The sequence below is a fragment of the Gopherus flavomarginatus genome, chromosome 5 (genome assembly GCF_025201925.1).
Source record: "Gopherus flavomarginatus isolate rGopFla2 chromosome 5, rGopFla2.mat.asm, whole genome shotgun sequence".
Lineage (NCBI taxonomy): Eukaryota > Metazoa > Chordata > Testudines > Testudinidae > Gopherus > Gopherus flavomarginatus.
This window is the reverse complement of record NC_066621.1, coordinates 56,918,383-56,943,173: the sequence shown is the minus strand read 5'-3', so window position 1 is coordinate 56,943,173 and position 24,791 is coordinate 56,918,383. Positions and strand designations below refer to the sequence as shown.

The window sequence follows — 24,791 nt, the reverse complement described above, 5'->3', positions numbered from 1 at the left end:
TTCTTAGAGCAATCCAGAAGTAAATCTAGAACTAGATTAATTACCATGTATTATGGAAATGGTTGATTTAGAGTTACTGACTGGGCATTTATGATAAACATACTGTACAGATTGTAATATGAAAATTTATAGTGCAGCAGGCTGGTACTTTTTATTTCAGCTAATCCAGTTTTAATGAAAAAATAAATTTTTACTTTAAGAAACCATGTTTTTCTTCTTTTATTTAAAATATCAAAAAAGTTGGACATACAGTGGAGTGGCAGCTGGGTAGAGGATGGCACAGATACTGTTGTATTACAGGTGTCATGGAACATGTGACTCTATCTCAGTACTGACATTTTAAGTGTAATTGTGGTGTTCCTAATATAGCTATTTATGTAGGAGTTGAATTTTTCATGAGGCGCTAATTCAATATTTTCCCCCTTAAATTTCCATCTGTGGGGCTAGAAGAGCTAAATGGTAATGATGGAATTCTAAACCTTCCTGAAATAGGCCATGAGCCAGTCTGAACACAAACAGACCACAGCATGTTCGTTAAAGGGATAATTACATCACATCACTGTGTTATGATGACAACCCAGAAAAACCAGCCTTACTGGGGGAGGGATAGCTCAGTGGTTTGAGCATTGGCCTGCTAAACCCAGAGTTGTGAGTTCAATCCTTGAGGGGGCCATTTGGGGATTGGTTCTGCTTTGAGCAGAGGGTTGGACTAGATGATCTCTTGAGGTCCCTTCCACCCCCAATCTATGATTCTACTGGAACCCAGACTTGTTACTGGCATATGAATTGGCTAGAGAGGGCTGGCTGCTTTCCTGTATGGCTAACCTTCTGCTGTCTGTTATTTAGGAATAAGCTTTCATTGAGTTACAGGCCCTTTTGGGCTTCTTAATAGTGTACACTCCCATTGTCACCACCCCAAACACTGTGTATTAGGCATTAGAGTGACCTCTGTAATTTATAACATACTGTACACTGGAATTTTATGCTTCAGTACCCTTATTTTACTCCAGTACAGCATTTTGAAAATTCACCTTGTACCATTCAAAAAATCATATGCCATATACAACCCCAGTCTATACACAACTTCCATGGCTATCCTTTGGAATTCTGCCATGGATTGAAGGATATCTGAGAATAAAGGGGTCTGTTGTTCCCTTGATATTCAGACCCCCAGCACCTGTTAATATTTATGAAACTTATATGGATATACCAAGAGGAGAATGGACCATTTGCGTTTCAAGTTTCCTTACTATTTGTAAATTAGCTGTGGATATCTTAAATTTATTATGTGTTTTGCTTAACTATTTACTTCCATAAGCCATTACAAGAATAACTCCAGGCAGTTTTGTAGTAAATTATCTTTTGCTACATGACAACACTTGAATTCCAGTTGGATCAAGATATTTTTTCTTATCGGGTATAAAAGGAGTATCATCTTCTTTTGAGACATATTGATTGATAAAACTCTGAATTTCTGGCTGTATGTCTGAATTTAACTGATAACATCATTTTCAACATGAAAGGGCAATAGACACATGCAGAACTCAATTTTATCTGTCAGTCATTTTAGCAGCTTTTAGAAACATTTGGCATCAATAAAGAGTAGGCGTAAAATGTTTTGTTTATTTTTAAAACTGGAGATGCATTGTAAGGTATAGATACTAGAACTCTACTTGAAGTCCGAAAAGGAGTTTCAAGGAAGAGTGCTAATTTATGACTAGAGTGTAGACCAGTATACTGTCAAAAGAACTAAAAACCTGTATTTATCAATTTGTTCTCAAATCTACAAGAAAATTAATAACCCCAGGAGAAGGTATGTCTTTTAAGAGACTCATGGCCGAATCAATAATACATGAACCTCAAAAGAGTTTGAGTGATTTCAAATTAAAGTAAAAACAACAATTACTGATATAGTTTATCAATGAAAGTGGAGGCTTGAGCTATGTATGTTGATATCTTATGCTATATGTATAATTAATTGACGCCAATTTCTCTAACATACTTGTTCATGATTTGCCACTATTTATATGGATACTGAAAAAGTAACTTAGGGTCTGATCCAAAGCTCACAGATGTCAATGAAAATACTTCCAGTAGGTTGGGCACTAATTGACTTTACAAAAAACAGTTTTATTAGTTTTATTTTGTTAGCCTCATTGCAGTTCGTTTTCTTCTACAACTTAGTATAATATGCTTATCTTTTATCACTTAATTAACTTTCTTTAAATGGTTGAGTTAAATGTTTAACTCAATAGCTCTGCAAAATATCAAGAGGAACAAGTGTGCTAGTATATTTATATGAACATTGAGCAACATCTTTACTTTAAAATGTAATGAAGAATAGTATCCCCTCTGCTCCCCGAAATTGGCAAAGATGCATCTGCATAGAGCCCAGTGGAGGGATGAAAACAACCCATTTCACGCAGAATGGCTTTTTCACACAAAGAAGATTCTATTGGCATGTAATAATACTAACACCTAACTCTCATACAGCATCTTTCATCAGCAAATCTCAAAGTGATTCACAATTTTTAATGTGTTTATCCTCACAACACAGCACTGTGAGAAGGGAAGTATTGTTATCCCCGTTTTTACAGATGGAGAACTAAGGGCTTGTCTCCACTTACCATGGATCAACTGTGTCGATTGATCCACAGGAGGTCGATTTAGTGGGTCTGGTGAAGACCAGCTAAATCAACCGCTGATCGCTCTCCTGTAGACTCTGGTACTCCACCGGAATGAGAAGCATAAGGTAAGTTGACAGAGTTTCTCCCATCAACCCAGCATGGTGTATGCACTGCAATAAGTCAGCCCAAGGTACGTTGACTCCAGCTACGTGAATAACATAGCTGGAGTTGCATAACTTAGGTCAGTTTAGCCCCATAGTGTAGACCTTCTCTAAGTTAAGGCACAGAAAGGCTAAATAACTTACCCAAAGACACAGGAAATCTGAGGTAGAGGTTGAGGGTGAAAAGAAACCTTATATCTACTCTAAATGAGCAGCCAAGCATTCCCTCAATGTGAGGGAATCACCAGCTGATATAAGCCAGCATAGCAAACTACATCGTCTCCTCCTTCACTTCCTGGGGCAGGAATTTACTGGGAGTGGGAGAAGATGTTTCACGGGCTGAAGCACACTGTGCTCTGTAGATCGTTACTGTCATAATGGCCTCTCAGGAGACTTATAAGCTGGCTCAAGTGCCTCTTTTGGCTCCTAGCCAGTCCCAGGATTATTGAGCAGAAAGTTAGCTTAAAGCCACCATTTGCCTTCTGTCCTTGTTAATGAGAACTTTAAGGTTTTCTATGGTGCTTCTGGAAATTCTGCTGTCATTTAGCTGCCTCAGTTCAGTCTGCTCTAACTAGAGATTGTTTCTCTAATGAACATTGCAGAGCATATTAGAACTGAAGTGATTACATGCAGCTATCAGTATTAGTTATTCAAGGGATAAGAGGGCAAAGTATGTCACAGCTTTATAGAGGAAAAGCTACACGCTCTAAAATGCAGCCATTTGGCTGGGTTTCAAATGCAAACCAATATCTGTACATGTTACTGTGATGTACTCAATGAATTACTCGGTCCAATGACTGTCCATCCTTTAAGGAAGCAGAACCATTAGTATGGTCTGATCTAAAAATCCATAGTTGAAATGTTGCCAAGTTTGTTTTAGTAACCTATCAAATTATTTAGAGATCTCCTGTAGACAGCGTTAATTGCACATTGGGTTTGGGCTTAATGTTATCAAAATAAACATTTCTTTTAAAAGTCTAATCTTATCTCTACAATTGTGAAAAGAATTGCTAACAAGATGATGCAGGCACATTTAGTATAATGTTCCAAATGTACATTGTGGGCTGATGCGGTGTTACTCAGCAGTTACTTCTACTAGTGCAAAATGGCTGAAAATTATGATCTTCAGTTTTGGTAGCATATGACACCCAATTTGCACTGGTGTGAAAGACTACACAAGGTGCAGGGTAGTAGTGAATTGGGCCCTGTGTATGTTCACTTAAAAAAAAGTGTTATGAATGTCCCCTAATATATAGTAAATACAGCAATCTGAATACCATATAAATTTTTAAACCACGACATGCACACAAATATGTGCACATGTATAAAAAGGGCTAAAGTGCCATGGAGGAAAATAAAATGCCAGTTTACCAAAAGCTAAGATGGATATATAGCGAAAATAATATTTCTCATAGTTGTTGTTTTGTATTTTTAAATGAATTCACTTTGGCTTTATTTGCACCCCTTTGTGTGCCATTTACTACTACAAATACTCATGGAAAATGTTTTTTAAGCTTTTGTGTTTGAATACTCCCAGAAAGCAAGCCATGGAGATGACTGAATATTTCAAATAGTGAAGAAATTAGAGAAAATCTCAGTGTGTTTGTATAAATGCTGTGAATAGAAAAGGAAGCAAAACTGATCAAATATTTTTTCTCTACTTCCAATGGTAAGATGATGATCTTGAACCTGCACAGGTGGACAGAAAGGGAGATGAGAGAGAGTCTTTCCTCCACTTTTTTTTGGTTTTTGTATTTCTGCAAAGGCAAGCCACAGACCAAGTACTTTCATTTCCTGAATGCAAGGACAGTACAAGTTTTTTACTGACACTAGAGTGAGATTTAGCACATGGTTCCACATTGGCCAGCAAAACTTTACCAATGAAGGTTGGGGGGAACATGTATCATCCTGTAGAAAGGTGGCAGAGCTCCCACTCTAGTTTCTAATACCCAGAGCTCCAAGAGACATTCTGAGGCAGCCAAAATGCTTCCTGGGACTCCCACTGATTACCTCTATCACAGGCCCAAGATTATACAGACTCCATATAAAAAAGAATCTCCATCTACCACTGAAGTGAAGGCATGCTGTGTGTGTGTGTGTGAGAGAGAGAGAGTGAAATGCCACAGCTGTTTAACAGTGCACTGTAACAAAACACAAACCACAGGGGAGCTGAAGGCAGGTAGAGTTATTACCATGGCCAGCATGTTAGGTTGAGTGCTATGGAATCTTTAATTTCATGAGGATCAGGGCCTCTGCAAGCAATTCCAGCAGCCCCTTACATGATGCTGGCCCTTGGTTTAAAGAATATTGACTCAGAGGAAGAAAGGAAGCCCTGTAGGGGGAAATCCTAGGAACAGCTAAACTAGTTTTGTGTGTAGTGGTGGTGTTCTGAATAAAGAAAAAACCCAGGATTGGGCTGTAAGTTTTATAATAATACATGGTCTGCGTGTGTGTCTGCATGTGCACACACACACAGACATGTACATGCTACGGTGACAATGGGAGGGAGACACTAGTAATGTGTATATACTTTTAAAAGCAAACAGAATTAAAGCAAGGGCTTGGCATAAGTTATTGGCTGTACCATTGTCTGGCTGTTGCAGGGCTATTTTTACAAAATTCTTCTCTTTATTACAGTATGTCTATTATATTTTTGTTCCCTTGGACCTTCCATGTCAAGACCCATTAATCATAGAACGATCATTAAAAGTCAGTCATTAGGCTTTGAGATCATAGGGAGACCTCAAGAACCTGAGTTATAAATCTTAACCATGGAGTCTAGCACTTGTGGAAAATTGGTTTATGTGAAACAGATTGTTTCTAAATTAATTCTGCTTCATGACAGCTAAAAGAACCAACAAAAGCCAATAACAAATAAATGGTACATAAATAAAGGAAAAATACCACTCAAGAAACAGACCTTGCTGTAAGTGAATCAAATTAGCAGATGAACAATTAAGGGGTAATGCTAATGGTTTGTGATTTAATACTATGCTAATAGTCTCCATAGGAGAGAGAAATGCTAAGGCTGAAACTGCCAATACTGGGCTTGATATTCTAATTCAGGCCTCTTAATTATGCCCCAGAGTGCTCAGTCCCTACAGTGCTCAGAGGAATTGAAGGCAATATAAGACGCTATTCTGATTGCTGGAAAAATTCAGTACATTTAGTTTGGCTCAGGTTTCAAGCAAGAATTTGGGTGGGAAAGGGGGAAGCAGGCTTAGATGTGTCAGAAGCTCTTGGGAACAGGCACAGCTCTGTGAGGTCAACTTCTTTGTTTTCTCTGAATTAGTTCAAACATCTCTAATTATTACATATTTTAATATCCATCAGGCTAAATCCTTCTATAATCATTATTAAAGGTGCAGACACCTGTTCTTGCAAGGTTCTGAGTGACTCCTGGGAAGTGCTGAGAGTCTTCTTGAAGTCAGTAGTAATTGAGAGCTTTTTGGTTTGGTGTTTATCTCAAACTTCCATACAGAAGCAGAAATCTCATTTTTTCACTTTTCTAGGTTCATTACTTATGGTCAACTCTTTACAGCTCAATACAGCACATAGGTATGAAACAAATAGGTAGTATCTCCTGCTGAGCAAGTTATCAATAACTCACTTTCTGTTCATGTTAGACAAAAGCAGGATGGCTTTTATCACACAGAAAACTTGCAATAAATGTGCCACCATTGTTTGGGAATTAGTAGTGTCATCCATTCTAAACATTCACTTATTAAGACTGAAGGACAGAAATACAGATCTTTAATGAATAGCAATGTTCAGTGTGTCCTCTTTGTATCTGACAAACTGCAAGGACTTTAAAATTGAAATAATCAAATGCCTAGTTGCACTAGAGTTAGAAAAAGTGCAGTGCACCAACTCTATTGTATCTTTTTCATTGGTGTGTTTTGAGGCTTAATTAATTAATATTTGTAAAGCATTTTTATGTCCTTTGGTGGAAGAAAGGTCTGATTGAAACATAAAGCAATTTTGTTAGTATATTGCCTTCATTAATTTTAGAGATTCAGTAATGAGCTACGTGGTAGGTTTTGTGCTACTGCTGTGTATATGTTATGATGATTGTAGGAGCAAATTCTGCTCTCAAATACATGCATACTTCTTCCATTGATATCAGTGGAAATTACACATGCATAGCCAAAGGCACAGTAAAAAAATTCTACCTTGAAGATTTATTCAGAGCTCACCTTTTAAAAATTCAGATTTTTTTCAAGTAGTATCACTTTGTTAAATCTAACATACTCTAAACAAACTCTTCTACTGTTTGTATTGTTTTCATATATAGAGAATGCAAAATCATACAATGATTTCTGGAATGAAAATAAAATAATGTTTGATTCACATTCATGCCATAACCCCCATGCCAATAAAGCTCTGTGTATCACAGTATTTCTAGGCATCACAAATGGTAAAAGAAGACAAAAATGAAAACAAAGAAGAAAACCACCCCAAAGAGACAGTTCTGTGAAATTGAAAAATATCTTAATACTTGGACCTTTCAGGTGTATTTAGGAAGATGCCTGAGGATTTCTACCTTTATTGAATGTCATTTGGTTCATGTTTGATTATTTTTTAATTAGTTCCTGGAATCTCTGAGTGCTTTAGGCTAAACTCTTTCATCTACTGTCAACAAAAGAGAGAACACATTTCAAATGCTTCCATCTTGATTATGTCTTTGCTTTTACATAATTTAAGGCGATATATAGTGTAAGCACTGCCTTAACATTTGAAACAAATTAGTAAAGATAGGATAAAAACATAGAAAGTGAGTGTATGTATGGATTTTTTTAAATTTATATTTACATTTGTTCCTCTTTATTAATTATGTCATTCATGATGTCAACTATACCCAGAAGAATGGAGAAACTCAGTCAATTTCTAAAGGGTTGAGAGTGCATGTATCTTCCACTGAAGTCTATAGGAGTTGTAGGTGCTCAGATTGTGTCAGGATTTGTCTCCAATTGAAGATTTGTAAATGGTAGGATTTAATAATACTTCTGATTAATTTTTAGGAATCAGTGAATGGATTAGCATTTATCTCTTGAATTTGCAACATTATCCAGAGTCATATGGGATGTGACTCTTATTTGTTTTATGGTAGCACTTACAGACCCCAACCAAGATCTGTACAAATGTAGTCAGAAACACTTTATGCGTCAACCTTATCATGTAAATAGACAAGACAGAGTAGGAGAAAGAAGGTGTTAGTTTCTCATCTGCAAAATGGAGATACTAAGTCACAGAGGGAGGGAGGGAGTGACTTTGCCCAAGGTCACACAAGCAAGTGTGTGACAGGACTGGGAAGTGAGCCTTGTTTCTCAAGTCCCAATGCCTGTGCCCACAAGTTAACCTTTTTCTCCTAAGCTTTTCTGTAGCAGCTCTCATTAATCTCTATTTTAACAGAATGTCAGTATATATTTTTATGAATATCCTTTTGGGGTAGTTTAACCCTGTGTGTGTGTGTGTGCATATGCACTTAGTGAGGAATGGACCACGAGATGTGGGGAGAAGACTGACTGCACCAAAGCACCATCTGTATGTCTGAGAGGTGATTATATACATGATTTTGTTAGGGATGGGAAAACTTGTTTAGGCAAAGTAAGATCTAGGGCTTTGCCCATTGCCCAACCAGAACCAGATCTTTGTTCAGGTTTACATAATTTCATCAGAGTCTTCCCCAAATCCAGTCACTCCTCATGTGCAATCTTCCTTATGGATTCTGCTCCCCCTTACTTGTCTAACAGCTGTCGCCATTCCTAACTTTGTTTTTGCATGTATTTAGATGTTATGCAAGGACGTCTGTCTCCTTGCTGGACTTAATACTCTAGATCTTCTCAGTCATTTGTTCCTCAGAATTAAGAGCTTGCCTCTCATGTGAAATCCCAGAATTTGAAAGGTGGTGTTTACCTGAGTAGTCCTTTAAAAGTGCCATAATGTTATCTTTTTCTAATGGAAAAATTGGAAATGTCTGAGGGAAGCTCACTTGTATGGATACACACATACATAAATCTCTAGTGCATCCCTGTGACATTTTGGCAACATCTGAGGCCAAAAATGGTGTGTGTGTATGAGATTCAGAAATTTGGAAGATTGTAAAGTATTTGCAGTGGGTCTCTTATTTTTGCCCTAAAACCAATATTTACTGGTAGAACCTCTTCTTTTCCCCAGCTAAATTTTTCAACCAAATATTGCTACCACCACAAGACTGGAAATTCTGATGATAATTCCGTGTATAATTTTCACTTCTATGACAAGTTTAATTAAAATGGTGTTTGTAAATGGTAAAAGTCAATAGTTTAAGCACACCTCCCACTGAGGCTACATTACTCTTTCATCTCCTAATTTATAAGCACTAATCAATTTGACGCCTCTGTGTGATCTTAACACCTTTTTTGTTGTTGTGGCAGTAGTTAATTTGGAGAAATTACTGAAAGAACATTTATTATCCCTGATCTTTCAAAAAGAACAATAAAGTGCAAAGTAGTAATTAGTGTTGCTGACTTGAGTTTGCTTTCCTTTTACAGGAAGGAGGTGTTGTGGCTCTCTTTAAGATCTGCCGCCAGGATTGTTTCAGGTGCCTTTATCCCCAGACTCTCAGAACACTGGCATCCATATGCTGTGTGGAGGAAGGGATTCACCAGCTGGAAAAGGTATTGTTACTTCAATGCTCTTTACAGTGATTGTTCAACAAGAACAGTGGAGTCTAATCGTTAATCTCGTCTAGTAATTGGTAACTTGGGAATATGTTTGGATTCCGTTCAGGCTTGTGTTTCATACCCTGCTTGGTGATGAGCTCAATTTTCCCACACTGAGCACATCTTCAATGTTTACACTATTAGTTTCAGCAATAACATTATCCTGTTCAATTGTCTATACAAATGATCTCTCTAAGTAGGGATAATTTCCATAAGGCAAGTAGATGCATTGATGGCTGTGTCAAGAAATTATTGAAGTAATTACCTCTGGACTTGTTAAAGTCTTTGTTTAGAAATCCCAGTGTTCCAAATAACCCAAACCCTTGAAATGTGGAGAGCTTTAAACATGTTTAAGCCCTTTTTTCTGACATCCCTGCAAAGCACCTCTGTAGTAATGAGGCGACGTATAAGGGGTATAATTGCACTAGTATTGAGACAAATATAATAGCTGAATGTTAGGAAGAGGCTTCCACCAATAAGCAATAAGTCATGTAGAAGACCATTTTAACACTGATAGCTGACATGAAAACATTATCCCACAAAATTATTTGGACTGCTTATACTTCAATCCAACATCACCCACAAAAGTACACTTCTATATTTAGGAAAATGAGCACTTCCACCAGTTACTAAATCATGATCTCATCCTTTGTGTTTCATAAAACACTCATCTTCTCCAGTTGAATAATGTGCCTCTTCAAGTTAATGATAAATTATTTCACTGCTACTTTACATTGACATGTCTTGTAATTTACTACCCAGAACTCAAGCAAAGTATGACAGCACATCTGCAGCAAAAATTAAGTCTGCAAGCCTAGGTTTAATGAAGATAACGTCTCACATTTTTGTTAAAATAAGTATTAGTTCAGACTGACACAGGAAGAAGTCTCAAGGGTTCACCATTACATCTATAATAATCGTGGCAACAAAACTGCTAAAGAGGGGAAACAGCCTCTTAGATCTTGTCTAGGCCATTCCCTGGCAAATTCAGGATGTAGTCCCTTGATATGGGACATAGAGAATATTAAGATGACATTACAGAAGTCCAAGAGGAAGCTGTTGTCCTTGTGCCTGTATGTCTCTGGGCTGATTGTAATGGGGAGAGGAGGTGAGAAGAACAAGTTTGGACAAAATCAACTCTCTGCTGGGGTTTGACTATTTTTAATTGAGATCTTTACCATTGGATTCACCAATTCATTTGTCAATTGGGCCTTCAATCCTTAAATCCACACCTTCTCAGAATCTGTGCCTTGTCCATTAAAGGCCAGAACTGGAGCTGAGAAGTTTTGTTTCCTACATCTGGCTAAACAGAATTAAGGTTCAAGACAGGAACATTCAATTGTTAGTGAGGTAATGTGTGGCAGAGGCAGCTGTCTTTTTTGTTTTTTTTTTCCTGAGAAGAAAGAAGGGAGGTGCAGCTGGAAAAGGGGGAAGCTAAAGAAAAGCAAGACAACTAAACAAATGTTTAATGGAGATTAAAGAGAATAGATCTATACTAATGACTAGTTAGGCGGCTATGATTTAATGAGGAAACACAAGAGTTAATTCATGCTGATAGTGGAAAAATGGGACAGCCATGAGGAGAGCCTCCTTGGGTGATAGTTAATTTGAGTTATATTTGAGAGAGCTTAGGAAATTGGAAATAAAAAAGAAAATGACAGACGATCTCCTATACCAGGGGTTCTCAACCTTTTTCTTTCTTTCTGAGACCCCACCCCAAACATGCTATAAAAACTCCATGGCCCACCTGTGCCACAATAACTGGTTTTCTGCATATAAAAGCCAGGACCAGCATTAAGGGGTAGCAAGCAGGGCAATTCTCCGGGGCCCTATGTGACAGGGACACTGTGAAGCTAAGTTGCTCAGGCTTCTGCTTCAGCTCCAGGTGGTGGGGCTTAGGGCCTCAGGCTTCAGCCCCATGCAGTGGGACTTCAGCTTTCTGCCCGGGGCCCCAGCAAGTCTAACACTGGTCCTGCTTGGCAGACCCTCTGAAACCTGTTCGCGGCCCCCCAGGGGCCCCGGCCCCTAGTTGAGAACCACTGCCCTATACTAACCTTAAAGCAGCCATCTATCACTCTATCAGCTAGGATTTTGTGGCTGTTGAGGATGTGTATATGTTTATGGATTTAGTAAACTGTTCCTGAACGGAGGAATGCATCACGCATCAGAAAGAAGAGGGGAAAATTCAAAATAAATTCATATTGAAGTGAAAAATGGAAACACTTCATTTCAATTTTCAAAATTTTTTTTTTCCAGCTGAAACTGTTCAGTGAAATGGACATGATTTTTGCAAAGCTTTTTGGTGTTGCCAAATTTGTGTTTTTGCCATGGAAAAAATGTTTTGTCTGAAAAGAGTAGCCCAGCTCTAGTTGGGATTTAACTTGCTGTTCTGTGCATCATCATCAGACCACAGGAAGGAGGGCATTTAACACCCGAAGGAGAGCATTAGAACTTCAGCACACTTTACTGTACTTTTAATGCAGAAAATTCATTAAAACTGAAGATGCATTGTATCCAAAACAATTTAGATTGTCAAATAATGTTATTTTGTCTTGAATTATCCAATTAGGCTTCAAAGCCATTAATGCTTGTAAAGAACCACCTAATGGAATATTTAGTGGGGAACTGAGCTAACAGGGAGTGGTATACTCATGGAAACAATTATAGGGCTTAGTGACTGGAGACATTAGAAATATTTTCTTTTATTTCTCCAATTTCATGCAATCTCACAAATTCAGTGGTAGAATAAGAGTGTCTGGGCTGATATAAATGCTATTCAAGTAGGGAAACCACCAAGACAGTGTGGTGGTGTTTACAGGAGCAATGGGAGTACATTTCAGTCTGATGTTTTTCATGGATTTTAAAATATCTGAACACTAAAGTAGCATAATTACATTATAAAAAATTTCTAATATGAATGAAGCTTTAATGAACTGTCTAGTATTTACAGTAAAGCAAGTTTTCTGTTTTGTGTCTGCAAATGTTATAAGGACAAAATTACTCATAGACTTTAAGGTCAGAAGGGACCATTATGATCATCTAGTCTGACCTGTACAATGCAGGCCATACAATCTCACCCATGCACTCCTGTAGCAAACCCTTAGCCTATGTCTGAGTTATTAAAGTCTTCAAATTGTAGTTTGAAGACCTCAGGCTGCAGAGACTCCTCCAGCAAGTGACCCGTGCCCCATGCTGCAGAGGAAGGTGAAAAACCTCCAGGGCCTCTGCCAATCTGCCCTAGAAAATTCCTTCCCGACTCCAAATATGGCGATCAGTTAAACCCTGAGCATGTGGGCAAGGCTCACCAGCCAGCACCCAGGAAAGAATTCTCTGTAGTAACTCAGATCCCACCCCATTACAGACCACTGGGCTGTACTTACCTGCTAATAATCAAATATCAATTGCCAAATGAATTGCCAAAATTAGGCTATTCCATCATACCATCCCCTCCATAAATGTATCAAGCTTAGTCTTAAAGCCAGATATGTCTTTTGCCCCCACTACTCCCCTTGGAAGGCTGTTCCAGAACTTCACTCCTCTGATGGTTAGAAACCTTTGTCTAATTTCAAGTCTAAACTTCCTATTGTCCAGTTTATATCCATTTGTTCTTGTGTCTACATTGGTACTAAGCTTAAATAATTCCTCTCCCTCCCTAATATTTATCCCTCTGATATGTTTATAAAGAACAATCATATCTCCCCCCCCCAAGCCTTCTTTTGGTTAGGCTAAACAAGCCAAGCTCTTTGAGTCTCCTTTCATAAGATAGGTTTTCCATTCCTCGGATCATCCTAGTATCCCTCCTCTGTACCTGTTCCAGTTTGAATTCATCCTTCTTAAACATGGGAGACCAGAACTGCACACAGTACTCCAGATGAGGCCTCACCAGTGCCTTGTATAATGGTACTAACACCTCCTTATCTTTGCTGGAAATACCTCGCCTGATGCATCCTAAAACTGCATTAGCTTTTTTAACGGCCATATCACATTGGCGGCTCATAGTCATCCTATGATCAACCAATACTCCGAGGTCCTTCTCCTCCTCCGTTACTTCTAACTGATGTGTCCCCAATTTATAAATAAAATTCTTGTTGTTAATCCGTAAATGCATGACCTTGCACTTTTCACTATTAAAGTTCATCCTATTACTCTTACTCCAATTAACAAGGTCATCCAGATCTTCCTGTATGATATCCCAGTCCTTCTCTGTGTTAGCAATACCTCCCATCTTTGTGTCATCTGCAAACTTTATTAGCACATTCTCACTTTTTGTGCCAAGGTCAGTAATAAAGAGATTAAATAAAATTGGTCCCAAAACTGATCCCTTAGGATCCACTAGTAATCTCCTTCCAGCCTGACAGTTCACCTTTCAGTACGACCCGTTGTAGTCTCCCCTTTAACCAGTTCCTTATCCACTTTTCAATTTTCATATTGAACCCCATATTTTCCAATTTAACTAGTAATTCCCCATGAGGAACCGTATCAAATGCCTTACTGAAATCAAGGTAAATTAGATTCACTGCATTTCCTTTGTCTAAAAAATCTGTTACCTTCTCAAAGAAGGAGATCAGGTTGGTTTGGCACGATCTACCTTTTGTAAAACCATGTTGTATTTTGTCCCAATTACCATTGACCTCAATGTCCTTAACTACTTTCTCCTTCAAAATTTTTTCCAAGACCTTACATACTACAGATGTCAAACTACAGGCCTATAGTTACTAGGATCGCTTTTTTCCCTTTCTTTAAATTAGGAACTATGTTAGCAATTCTCCAATCATATGGTACAACCCCTGAGTTTACAGATTCATTAAAAATTCTTGCTAATGGGCTTGCAATTTCATGTGCCAGTTCCTTTAACATTCTTGGATGAAGATTATCTGGGCCCTCCGATTTAGTCCCATTAAGCTGTTTGAGTTTGGCTTCTACCTCAGATGTGGTAATATCTACCTCCATATCCTCATTCCCATTTGTCATCCTGCCATTATCCCTAAGTGCCTCATTAGCCTCATTAAAGACTGAGGCAAAGTATTTGTTTAGCTATTGGGCCATGCCTAGATTATCCTTAACCTCCATTCCATCCATAAGACTGACTTAAAGATACAGTATATGTAGCATAGTTGTGGCTATGTCGGTCCCAAGATATTAGAGACAAGGTGAGTACATTTATTTTTTTGTTTTGGGACCAATTTCTGTTGGTGTGAGAGACAAGCTTTCAAACGACAGAGAGCTCTTCAGGTCTGGAAAAGGTTCTCTTTACTGGAGCATCACCCCATTAATGGGCCACTCTACCTTGAATGGTCTCCTAGAATATGCACTAACTGCTTAATGGTGAACAATCTGTTCCACCTTGCATTTAGCTGTGAAGCTTGGTGTACCTTTCCCAGACCTGAAGAGCTCTGTGTTGCTCCAAAGCTTCTCTCTGCACCAGAAGTTGGTGCAGTAAAAGATATTACCTCCCTCACTTTGGCTATGTCTACACTACGAACCTTACAGCGGCACGGCTGAACTGCTGCAGCTGCCTCGATCTAAGGTCTCCCATGTCGCTGCTCTATGCCAGTGGGAGAGAGCTCTCCTGCTGGCATAATTAAACCACCCCCAACGAGCAGCAGGAGAGAGTCTCTGTGCACATAGTGCTGTCCATGCTGGTGCTTTTGTTGGTGAAACTTAAGTCGCCCGGGGTGTGGTTTTTTTCACGCTCCTGACAAGTTTTGCCAACAAAATTGCTAGTGTAGACAAAGCCTTTGTCTCTGTAAAGAAATATGGAATTCAACTTTTCTGAGTCCACACACTCTCAGGAGGAGCAGGCAGGGCTTAAGTGATAATTTGGATTTTTAGATGCTTTTCCTGGCTCTACAAACCTATTTGGGGTGACCGGATATCTCAATTTTATAGGGGACAGTCCCGATTTTGGGGTCTTTTTCTTATGTAGGCTCCTATTACCTCCCCATCTCCTGTCATCCTAAACCTAATCCAAGTTAAAACATGAATTTAAAATCTAAATGTGTTGAAAAATGCCTATTTTTTAAAAGGGGAACATTTCCCCCAGCATTTTGTTTTTGAAGAATAGTTCTTCTGACCAGATCCTACCACGTATACATGCACTCACCTTATCACAGTTTAGAACTGCTTTGTAAAAGCTTGCACTCCCATAAAACCAGATAAGTAAGTAATTAATTTTTTTTACAGTGGCTTTTTTGTTGTCATAAGGGTGAGCAGGTAAATATCTTTGTCTTGAGCCAGTTTAAGCCACACTTGCTGTGTAATGGTTCAGTTCTCTTGTAGATTAAGTCAGCTGACCAGAGATAAAATATTGCAGCATGGGTCAGTTCTGAAGTGATCTGGGGTAATTATTACTTTGCTTGAAGTACAGTAAAGATACTTGAAAATGTACTGTTGGTTAATTGTACAGACTTGAACTAGACCACTCTGGGAATCTGTCAATATTAAATTGTTCAAATTTTTCAAGTAGAAGCCATCTGTTGTAGTAAGATAATTATGGAAACCACCTGAATTTTGTGATTGAGGAGTTGTGTGTGCATGAACACAGTGCTGTGTAACCATTGCATTGTAATCATCAGATGGAACATGGGCTGCTATCACTTTACTAAAACAACAACAACGAGGAGTCCTTGTGGACTGCTGATACAGACTAACACAGCTACCACTCTGAAACCTATCACTTTACTAGGCACTTTATAATCTTGTGGAATTTTCCCCTAACCTCCTAAAGGGAATTATACCTCTAAAAATGGGAAAATGAAGAGAGATCATAGCCTCAGCTGTCTGTTAGGAAAGAACAGCATTTAAGGGCACATCCAACCCCCTGCCCCCTCTTCTGTGGATGCAGAGGTCCCCTTAGCAGCAGAAATGTTACAGGGTAAAGGGTTCTGAGGACTGTCCAGGGGTGTGTGTACCCTCATGTGACATGGAGCCCAGTTCCAAGAGGCCTGCTTGTACCGCAGTATGCAAGGGGCGTGTAAGGGCATAGAACAGGCAATCTATGGGAGATGGGGACAAAGGGTTAAAATAACCTTGGTCAATGTTCTGTAAGAAGAACTGTTTGTGAATACAGCCTTTTGTCTTCTGTTATATTTGACGCAGATTTCTAATGACAAACCCCTAAGAAGCGGGAGGAGAGTTTTGGACATGATCATATTGTACATGTGATGTGTGGGAATAGTATGAATACCTGGATCACTCATAGTGTCCTTTTAAAATTCAGAGAACAATGTTGTGCTTTCTTCAGTTAGGTTCCTCCATAAGGAGGATGATCTAAGAGAAAGAATGGTGCAGAGTTAAAATGTTTGTTTTGTGTAATGACATGCAAAAATGTATGATGTTCGGTTTCCTTCCCTTTCACAACTCAAAAGTTTGCTTTACACAAAGTGTGGTTAAAATGAGAGTTTCCACAATGAACTTGTGAAAAAAGGGTATTTCTACATGTTTTCATTGTGAAGCTATCTTGCTTGGAAAATGAGCCTAGTTTCAGTTAAGATATTCATGTAACATGGAGGATTCTTTGCCTAAATGGCCTATTTAACATCATAGTGAAAAACATGAGCCATGATCTTGCAATGGTTTCCACTCATGAAGCCCCCTGTGCTACATTAAAGTCAAAGGGGTTCTGTCTGCATAGCTAGTTTGTAAGGATTGGGGTCTAAGGCATGATACTTGTACAATTTTACTGCAAAAAAGTAACACTTACACCAAGGCTCAAGTGTGTGATCCTTACTCAGTCAAAACTCAAAACAAGAGGAAAAGATCTGCTGGATCAGGCCACAAATGGCTAATTATTGCAATATAGTAATGCATTTAAAGGCTGCAACTCTCCATGGATCTTGAACTGAGGCAACTGCAACAAAAACAAATGATCTTCACAAATATTAATTCAAACAGCTGCCCAAATATTAACATTGACCAGTACATATTTGTTTTAAATATTTAAAATGGCCCATGGAGCCAGACACCTGGAATCTACTCATTAAAAGGGAAATGATTCCAGAGAGAGGCTGATGACAGCCCTTGCTACTTTAATAAAACATTTGCAAAAGGCGGGGGTACGTACAAAGCTTTTTAATATTGTACATTATGTAAAATTGCCCAGTTATGGGCTGTAAATTGCTGTGAGTCCCTCAATGAAAACACACGATTTCAAATGAGATATTACTGCAAAAAGAGAAGTTTAGGAATGGGAAAACAACTGTGAACTGAAACTTTTTTTGTGAATCTGAAATAACTTTGCAAAACTCCTTTAAATGTCAGGAAAAATCTTAACGGTTAATATTATGTAGGGACCCTGCCTTGGAAAGACAGAAGCACATTATAACTTTACACATGGGTCGTAATCTTTGCAGGACTAGAATATTGTCCAGCAGGTTAGACAAAATACAAGAGTTTTTAACAATGGTCACTTTATATGGGGGTAGGACTGTGTGAAATGTTTGCTGCAGAACCTGAAGCCATGTAACATTTGAACATAAATTTGAGCTAATGGGAGCTGATTTATTGATTTTGAAACAATTTCAAACTTTGTGGTTTTGACTGAGTGTTGTTTTGAGTTTCAGATTATTAAAGCCAAATACATGTGGTTTGACCCCAGTGAAGAAAAACATTGCATGAATCCTTGTCAGTTAACCCCCCTGAGTTTTACGTAGTTCTGGTGAGAGGCAGAAATTGGAGATCAACTTGAAAAGTTTGGCTGTGAGGATCTATGTGACTTGCTGTAGAGAATAAACACCCAATGAAGCTGATGGAGGCTGTGCACAATGCAGTCAATGGCAAAGGACTGGCCCAATAGCTAGTCAATACTTTAGCTTTTCATTCCTTAATTTTCTGTAAATAAGTCTGAGTTTGTCCTCACTAGAACTAGTCATGAAAATCAGAGATAAGATAAAGAATACTCTTGTCACTTATTTCAGTTTAAACATAAAAACTAGCTCCATCTAGATAAGGTACAGTAGAAAGCTGGCAAACCTAGGAAATGATTTTTATCATAAGCGAGCAGTGGCTTGTTACATTGCTGCTAGCAATGAGCAAATCTCATACAATTCAAAGGTTTGCTTCAAACTATCTGTAGGTTACAGATGCTTATTCAGACACGTTGTGTCTGTTATATTGAGCTAGAAATCTTATGTGAATGGGCTTTCTTATGAAATTTCTGTTATTCCGCTGGGCAATAAGAACCTTTAAAGTGATATTTCAGCATTTTCATTTTAAGTTTGTATCAGAATTAGAAAAGAGAGAAGTGCCTAAAAGGGATATAACCGCAAAATTACATTTTTTTCAAAACTTTAAAAAAATTATGTTCGAGATGAGCAACAATTCAGTTTTATTCCAAGCAGGTCACTCATTTCAAATTAGGAAGAAGGAAGGTGAGGTACAGTGTTTTTAAGGGAGAGGGCTTTAAAATTAGCTATTCATTCATAGAGAAGCTTCCAAAATATTCATGAAATACACTCCCATAGCTCATTGAGAAACAACACTTTGTTCTATTTCTCATGCATATATAGGTATCAGAGTGGGCTCAATTTTTCATGAGTCTCTTGACCAATATTTTCACATCATTGTCCATTTTGCAAAGTAGAGATCGGTGTTCATGCTTAAAAAATGGCCTTTTGGTGAAAGAAGAACTTTGGGAAAGTGCATGAATGGGAATATTACTTCTTTAAAGAGAAAAATACTTTCCTCAAGAATGTTTAAAAGACAGAATGCATTAGTTTATGGGCTAAGAGCATACTGGGTTACTGTGGAGAAAGAAAATTTAATCTACACATTCTCTTCATAAGCTAATGAATGCCCTATGGCTCAAATGCCATCTCTGATTGTATTTTCTATTTCTAGTTCACACATTGACCTTTATTTTGCAGCCAATAGGGCTGACATGGCACTGGCCCCATTTCCTTAGCTTGGTCATTTGATAGCAGGGCTTTGTAATAATTTTTCATGAAGTTACGAATAATAATTAGGAGCAGATAAAGACACTTCTGTTCATCTAATCATGAGTGAGGAGAATGACCTCTTCTGTGAAAATGAGACAAGCTCAAACAACTAGTTTACTTACATGTCTAGAGTTCTCCATCTAGAGCTGGTCAATAAATGCTATTTAATTTTATAGGTCACCGAGAATATTGTTGTAGCAACAAAATGGCAGAAGAACGTTAAGCAATAGTTAGGGGGAATAATGTTTCCAAAAGCTGTGTGGGAGCCAGGCAAATCTATTCCAACATCTGAGTTCATGGCGCAATTAGATAATCTAAAGTTCTATATTCGCAGATCTGATTTATTGGAGTGTGCTTCTCAATAAAAGCAGCAAAGAATCCTGTGGCACCTTATAGACTAACAGACGTTTTGGAGCATGAGCTTTCGTGGGTGAATACCCACTTCTTCAGATGCACCTTCACCCACGAAAGCTCATGCTCCAAAACATCTGTTAGTCTATAAGGTGCCACAGGATTCTTTGCTGCTTTTACAGATCCAGACTAACACGGCTACCCCTCTGATACTTCTCAATAAAGCAGTTTTAATTAATTGGCAGTGAAAAATGTGCTGGCTTTGGCAAATTCCATCTTTGTCAAAGCCCCAGCAAGATTCATTAAATCCTGTCTAAGAGTGCAGGGATTGCCATTTTTTTTTCTTTTGGCTTCATACACCTTATTTGGTGGCTACACTTTTATCTTGTGATTACATGACTATCCATGCATTATTAGTATATGCATCTCCATTCAACAAGTTTTCATGCGAGAGCAATAGGACTGTTTAAGTAATTGCAAAGTTTATCTTGTACTTACAGTATGAAGGGAATCCTTTGCTGATGAGTTTGCAATTATAGTGAAATTTGCTTACTGAATCATTTATCACCTTGCTAGCATGGTAAAAGGAATGAAATTTGGCAGTAAAATTGTGTCATCTTTTAAGCTGTTCAAATCTAGCACTGGTTATAATTGATGAAAAGTAATCGGATTAATGGGAATACCTTTTTGACTATGTCAGGAAAATACAACGCGTACTTGCCAGTCTTGTTCAGGATACATAGATGTCGGGGGAGGGGAGGAAGTGCCTGTTAGGTTAGGATTGAAGGACTTTGCCAAATCTATGTAGGGAAACCTATAGAATACCTGCCTGGGCTGGGGCCACTGCAATTATCCCTATTCCACTAAACTAATTTCAATTACAGATTTGTGGAAGAAGGAGAGGGGGAGCTAGCATGCATGCCACAAGAGATGATTATGTGAACAGATATAGGACATTGTAAGAGTAACCTAATAAGCTATTGAACGCCTGCCATTATAAGGCATGATTTGTTTTTTTGCCAGTAGATCACCATTTAGATAAGCTAGGTCCTGATTCTGCAAACACTTGCACATGTCCTTATCTTTGAGCATGTGAATACCTCCATTGAATTCAATAGGACTATTCATGTATCTCAGGTTTTAGACACATGTATAAATGTTTGTAGGGTTGGACCTTTGAACTGTAATAAATTTCACAAAACAAGAAACTCAGATATTCATCATTAACCTTTTTCTCTGTTTTGCAAGACACAGGTTGTTCAAGCACACCATTGGGTGATGGTAGATAGCGTGGATGCTACATTAAGGGTTCTGCAAAAGTTTTGTAAAGAAACCAGGTGAGCTTTATCTGGTTTGGGTTCTAACAGGTTCAGTAAAGCCTGGTCTACCTTAGCTTAGAAAATTGGCATTGTAAGCACCTGCCATGCTCAACACACCTCATCCTGCAGCAGTGCACAGGTGTTGCATTTACTCAGAGAGAGCTTCACTATGGTTCTATCTTGAGTTCAGCCATGTCTACACTAGCATGGCAATGTAGCTAAAGAGCTGATGTTGTAGCTGTACCATGGCAATTCGTCTGTCCAGCAAAGCCTCTGCAGTTCCCTCAGTGACCACGCTATAAGGTATAATGTCTTGATTACCTTCTTGTTCTGCACCACTGCAGTTTGTCATTTGTGTATGCACTTTCCTTTTATAAGGTGCAAATTAGACAATGTGAAGATTTTGCTTGTTTAGAAATTGAAAATATATCTTAATACAACAATAATGCAATTTAAGGTTGCAAAAGTCACACTGTTATATGTTGTAAAGTGCTTAATATTGCATACAGTTTGTTCTTTAAAATAAAATTGGAATTGCAACAGTGGATTGCCACTCCCACAAATCTGAGTTTGGGGACAGGCACCCACAATGCATTGATACTTCTAGATATAGGTTACACTCAGTTTTTGCAGTCGTTAAATTAGTATCTCATACTATTTGTTAATTTTATATGGGACTAAATACTTCATTTGAAGCATTTCAAATAGCTGTAGATTTATGAATCAAAAGTCAGGATGTTAACAGAATATTGTGGATGGAAAAATAACTTGAAGTCACCAGACAATGTTTGTTGTTTAGGGATTTATAGTAATCCATAAAATGATAATCAGGTCTATAAATGATCCATGAAGATCATATAGGAAATCTGATAATTACATGGCTAATGACAGATTACTATTTCAGTTAGGGAAATCCATCTAGCAAGCAATCTCCCTTTTAAAATGAGTGAGAGAGAGAAGCTTGGTCAGCTTCTAAGCTGAGGGCATAGTTTAATGAAAATCAATGGAGACATTTAAAAAGAATGCAGGAGGAGGGAGATTTAGAGCAGCAAGTCCAGACATTCCCCCTCTCCTGCACACACGGAGGAAAGAAACAAGGAAGAAAAGGAATTGAAAAGATATCTATGAAAAGAACCGCTTTCTTAGCTCTCCTGGGTACTTTCTGTCTCTCTATCAAAAGGAAACGTTAACCTGTAGCATCTACACTGGCCTGTTGCACACACATGCTGAAGTGTTCATTAGTCAACTGCAGCCAGAATGGGTGGGGTGAGAAGGATTGAAAATACTTCCTCATAGAGACAGAGGAATTAAATCTTTCCTCCCCCTTCCCCTACCCTTATCCCTACCCTTACTCTCTCAACAGATTCTGTATTGGAGGCAAAGGGTAGTCTAAGTGAATAATCTCACTGACATTTATACTTTGTCTTTCCCTACTAATAGTGCTGTGTATGTGTGTAAAGTTACTTCATTGCTTCCCCCCCTCTCAATTCCAGGGAGTTCTGACTACTCTGAGCCAACTGCTAATTCTTACAAAGGGTTTAGAGTTTTCTCAAAGTTCACAGCAAAAGAGAAACAACAGCAGCCAATGCCTCCTAACCAACCAGTCTTTGCGAACTATTGTGATATGCACAAAGTCATATTTCTCAGAGCGGTTGAAGCTAATGTGCGGATGATGATAGCAGATGTGGGGGCTTGTTTACGTGCACAGCTTAAGGTTGTTCAGTCAGGTTTGCTTGCAGGAAACCACTCAGATGTGGCAATCTGCCTGACATGTTCTAAAACTTGCATGTGTGAGCTTTTTTTTAAAGAACTTCTTCAAGAACATCTCAATACCAAACTATTTTTGTTTTTGCAAAGTGAAGCATTTGACAGCAACATTCATGGATCTACCCTTCAGTGCATCTCTAGCCTGCCTACCCTTACAGCCCTGTACAACAGCTCTCTGACCGTTCCTTTCCTTCTCAGTATTGTCTTTCTTTAACATTTGTTTCCCAATGAGCCTGCCTCAGATTCCAGCCAGCCTGTCCCTCTGTCATACTTAGGGATAGGCATATTTATATATTGGGGGTCCTACTTTTCAGATGATATTTAGACGTTAGTAACTGAATGGCAAAGTCCTCTTCCTGTCCCATCCCGTTAATCGGAGTTGGAACAGGTTTATTAGAGTTGACCTATAGAGCCAGATGTGGGTCAGTGACCCTGAAAATAAGAGATGTGAATAGCTTTCCACAAGAAGGAGTGGCCATGCCTGCAAAGGAGGCACTGGGACTCCAGAAGGAGCCAGGCTCATGCTTGGGGGTTTAAGTGGTGGTGGTCTTGGATTTGCTTTTTGGTGATCATCTGGACCTCAGAAGGGGGTGACTATTTTTTTTTTTAACTACAGTAGGTAGCTCTGTGTGAAGCTGGGTAGAGACTCCACCAGGTTACAACTCTCAGATACAAATATCTCAACTGGAGTATGATTATGATATGGCATAAGACCATGTTTCAGACGGGAAAATGGCAGGAAGAGGAGATCTCTAGCAGCCCTCGTGTAAAAGTGGGGTTTCAAAACTTTCTGCCATCCAGCAGACCATCTTCTAGCTTCAGCCCAGTGAGGAAGAGGTAGAAGAGGTTCCCCCCAGAAGCCTTTCCATGACCTTTGTGAACAGGGAAGGAATCTTCAGCAGTGTAACTTAAAGCAGAATTTCCTGTGGACGACTGGTTGCCCATGCATAGGATGGAGCCTGCTCGACTACCTTCAGAGTCTGTGAACACCAGTATCCTGGATGCCCTTACTCCCTAGAGTAGTTTGACACAGCTACTCCCTAAAAACAGGTAACTGGAAAAATAGGCTTAGACCCTTGTTTCCAGGAATTAACAGTCCTCCATTCCCCACTGCCCCTCACTTGTGTGAAGACCTTATTTTGTTTAAATTTTGCATCTCTAAGTTACAGAATGCTACTAAATGTTGTTGTACAGGGGCCCTCCTAAAAGTGGCATCATGGGATGACTTGTAAGTCTTAGTTTATGGGGGGGCAGCATTGCAGACTATACTGCTTCTGAATTGAAATAGATCTTATTTAGTGCTCCCTATATTTCTCAATCTGCAAAATTATAGAAGGGGAAAAAGAGAAAAGCTTACCACAGATATAAGCAGGTGGGCTGGCGATGTAGTGCTTAAAGGTCTGTGTAGCAGTCTGCCTATTTTTATATGAGGGAAAGAATTTTAAAGTTAAAACAATACCCCTTTGAGGAGTGTTTTAGGTTATTGTCAAAAGGCAAGTAGATTCCACACTGTGGTGGAATAGAAAAGTATCCGGAAAATGTTTACCCTTAAAAGTAGGACTAAAGACCATATGACTTCAGCCCTGCTGTATAAAAGGAGCCAATCTCAGGCTGTTATTTCAGTTCTGACTGTTAATGGAAGCACAGGGATTCTTTAATTGTTCATAATACATATATTGACTTGTGGACCACTTCCCCTTCCAATTCATGACTGCATGAGCCTTCCACCCCCAGTCATGTATGCCTAATATCCCTGTAGCAATAATATGAAAGCAATTGCTCTATCTTGTAGGTGTTTTTAAATGTGATTTTTAGCTACTGGACATAAAAAGGGGGAACTATACATGTGACGTCCACTTTTCCATGGGTCACTAGTGGCCTGCAGACACAGTTTGAGAACCTAGGACAGAGACATGGAACGTGGAGC

At 38.7% G+C, this 24,791-nt stretch overlaps 1 protein-coding gene across 1 annotated transcript in view; it reads left to right on the top strand.

The window, feature by feature from the left end:
* INSC (INSC spindle orientation adaptor protein) overlaps positions 1-24,791 on the top strand; it is a 130,468-nt gene that overhangs the window by 47,221 nt on the left and 58,456 nt on the right. Inside the window, exon 6 of the mRNA XM_050954554.1 lies at positions 9,322-9,447. Within this exon, the coding sequence (XP_050810511.1) occupies positions 9,322-9,447 (126 nt within the window). The remainder of the gene's footprint in view (positions 1-9,321; positions 9,448-24,791) is intronic.